The sequence below is a fragment of the Montipora capricornis genome, chromosome 3, assembly GCF_036669925.1.
Source record: "Montipora capricornis isolate CH-2021 chromosome 3, ASM3666992v2, whole genome shotgun sequence".
In the NCBI taxonomy this organism is placed as follows: Eukaryota; Metazoa; Cnidaria; class Anthozoa; order Scleractinia; family Acroporidae; genus Montipora; species Montipora capricornis.
Window position 1 is genome coordinate 67,792,104 of NC_090885.1, and position 2,500 is coordinate 67,794,603.

Genomic DNA, 2,500 nt, shown 5'->3' on the forward strand with positions numbered 1-2,500 from the left:
TTACAGTGCTAAAAGTTTCAGAAAAAAATCAATGTTAAAAAATTTTCGCGCGAACGTCCTTAAGATCACGCCCCTTAACCACCCCTTTTGTGTGTCACGTGACTACTGTTGTCAAGATGGCGCCTAGTCACATATGCATACGTCTCTTCGCATTTTGTCTCTTGCCATTTCACGGCTTTCACGGCTTAAATGGCTATAGGTCCTTTAGTGATGACCGAACGTCTTTGACTGATGAAGAATGTGGCGGTTTTGACAACTTAAGTGTCCATTTTGGAGACTATTATTTTGATTGTGGGCAGGAGGTGCCGTTAGACCAAGTTAACACACAAGCCCCGACGGTTGCTTACAAAAAAGCGGTAAACTTGAAAGTCTCGATTAACTTTTTCATAAAACGTATAGTTACTAGAGCACCTTCTTCGTTTTCCTTGGTCCAAGATGGTGTTCTTTTTTTTGTGGATTCTTGAGTTTTTCGATTAATTATTACAGTGATTATTATAATTAATTAATGAATTAATGAATTAAATCCTTTTGTTTACTATGGTAGATAAAATAATAGGCAGTGGCTATTCGTAGTGAACCTGTACACCGACCTATATTCGCTATTGACACAGGAGTCTTCTTAGAATGATTATTACATGTTCTAAACCTAACCTTGAACGACACACATAGCCATGCAGTGAGTTATTGAAAGCTAATTGTTTTAAAATAGGTGCTTAGACTTAAATGCGAGAAACAAAAGGCAGGTCAGATGGCCGATGACATTAGCTTAAGGTGGTATTTTGTGAAATTAAACAGGCATCAATGCAGTTGTTTGATAGCTTAACTGTGTATAAGAGCATTAAAGACGAGGAATTAGACTGAGTGCTATTGAACTTGTAATAATCATTCTAAGAAGACTCCCGTATGAACAGTTTGGTGTATAGGTCCTATACAAATAGCCACTTTGTATATAATAAGTTCAATAATGCATGCATTTTGATTGGTCTTCACCTATGATCTATTAGAGAACAAATGCATATGGCGGGCATCATCATGAAAAAAAAAACCTTTAAGTTCTTTTTATAAAGTAAGAAATGATTCCGAGGATGTTGCCTAGCACCTGTTCAGTGATAGATCACACAACATGTCAAAATGTGGTAAGAAAATCAAATCAGTGACACACTCAGCTTTTTCCTTGTGCGCTACTTTTTTGTTCTTACCACATTTTGACATTATCTGTGATCTATAAGGAGCATGCATAATGTAGTGGGTATCACTTGCAGACTGCATTTCAGTGCTCAGAGTTAAAATTCCAGCTTGTGTGCTCCAAAGTTCACTCAGCTTTCCATCCATTCGTGGTGGGTAAAATGAATAAAAGTATTACTGGGGACAAGTTGTGCATGTGACAAAATTGGAGTAGCGCCCACCCCTGCGGTAAGTTTTGGTAGAAGCTAAAGGAAAATGAGCCTTTGGATTGCCTTCAACTTCGGTCAGCCTCGAACCGACGCACAGCAACGTGGAATCTAACAGAGTTTAGCCTCGCATTCAGAGCATATGGCAATCTGAGGATGAAAGTTCAGTTATGGCAAAAATAAAAAGTTGTTTGATTAAGCTTAATTTTTTCTTATGAGCTGCAAATATTAAGCAACTTCTCAAAAAGGTCAGAAAGAGAAAAGTTTGAATAGAAAAAAATGTGTGACAAGTAGTAAGCCACCGTCTGCTGTTTGATGCAAACGCTGTGCTAAACCTCTGTAATATGTGTAACTTCCTATCCCCAAGGGTTGCTGCAGCTCCAGTGAAGAAGGCAGGCGTTTCTGCCAAAACATGTCCGCAAATTGAAATGTTTTTATTTAAAAGTTACTTTGTCTCTCCTTCCCTCTAGACCTTTGAAAAACAATATCCCTTTGACAATTTCTATTTTGCCTTTAAACGTCCTTTTACTTCAGGAAGCAACTTCATGAAGGGTTTAATAATAATTCAGACAGCATGCAGGAAGAGTGAAAGGCTGCTGTGAAATTGGAGCGACCAGCCAGGAAAATGGAAAAAAATGATCAGTGCAAACTTAGAAGTTTTCTCCTGGGATGGAAAACAAAGCAGAACCCCCTCAAATCCATTCGTATGGATTGCAATTTCTTCAAAAGTGGTCCAGTATGAAGCAACGGGGTGTTAATAATGTGTTGGTGCTTTTTTTCCCTGAAAGAATCAGTGTGGGAACAAAAAAGCGCATCGTTTTGACAAAGAGTTTGTGGTGCCGGTTAAATTTGAAAACCATTGACTCCTGGGAGTGAAACTTTAGAGATTTTACTTTGCCAAACAACGGTAGATTTCACTCGTCGATTGGGGGTGGGGGTTCAGGAGTCTCAAAAGGTTAATTAGCACAACAGACCTCAGAATCCTCACCCAACCTTGTTCCGAGGGTCTTTGTCGACAACGACAATGGAGACCCTGGAAACGAGGTTGCTTCCTCACCTTTTTCATATTATTTTATTTTCACTTAAGGATGAATCAGAGAAATACCTGA

At 38.8% G+C, this 2,500-nt stretch overlaps 1 protein-coding gene across 1 annotated transcript in view; it reads left to right on the forward strand.

The window, feature by feature from the left end:
- Positions 1-106: 106 nt before the first annotated feature.
- LOC138041005 (protein D2-like) overlaps positions 107-2,500 on the forward strand; it is a 5,261-nt gene continuing 2,867 nt past the window's right edge. Inside the window, exons 1-2 of the mRNA XM_068886767.1 lie at positions 107-356; positions 2,479-2,500. The exon at positions 2,479-2,500 is cut by the window's right edge and continues 83 nt beyond it. Of these exons, the coding sequence (XP_068742868.1) occupies positions 117-356; positions 2,479-2,500 (262 nt within the window). The 5' untranslated portion in view covers positions 107-116. The remainder of the gene's footprint in view (positions 357-2,478) is intronic.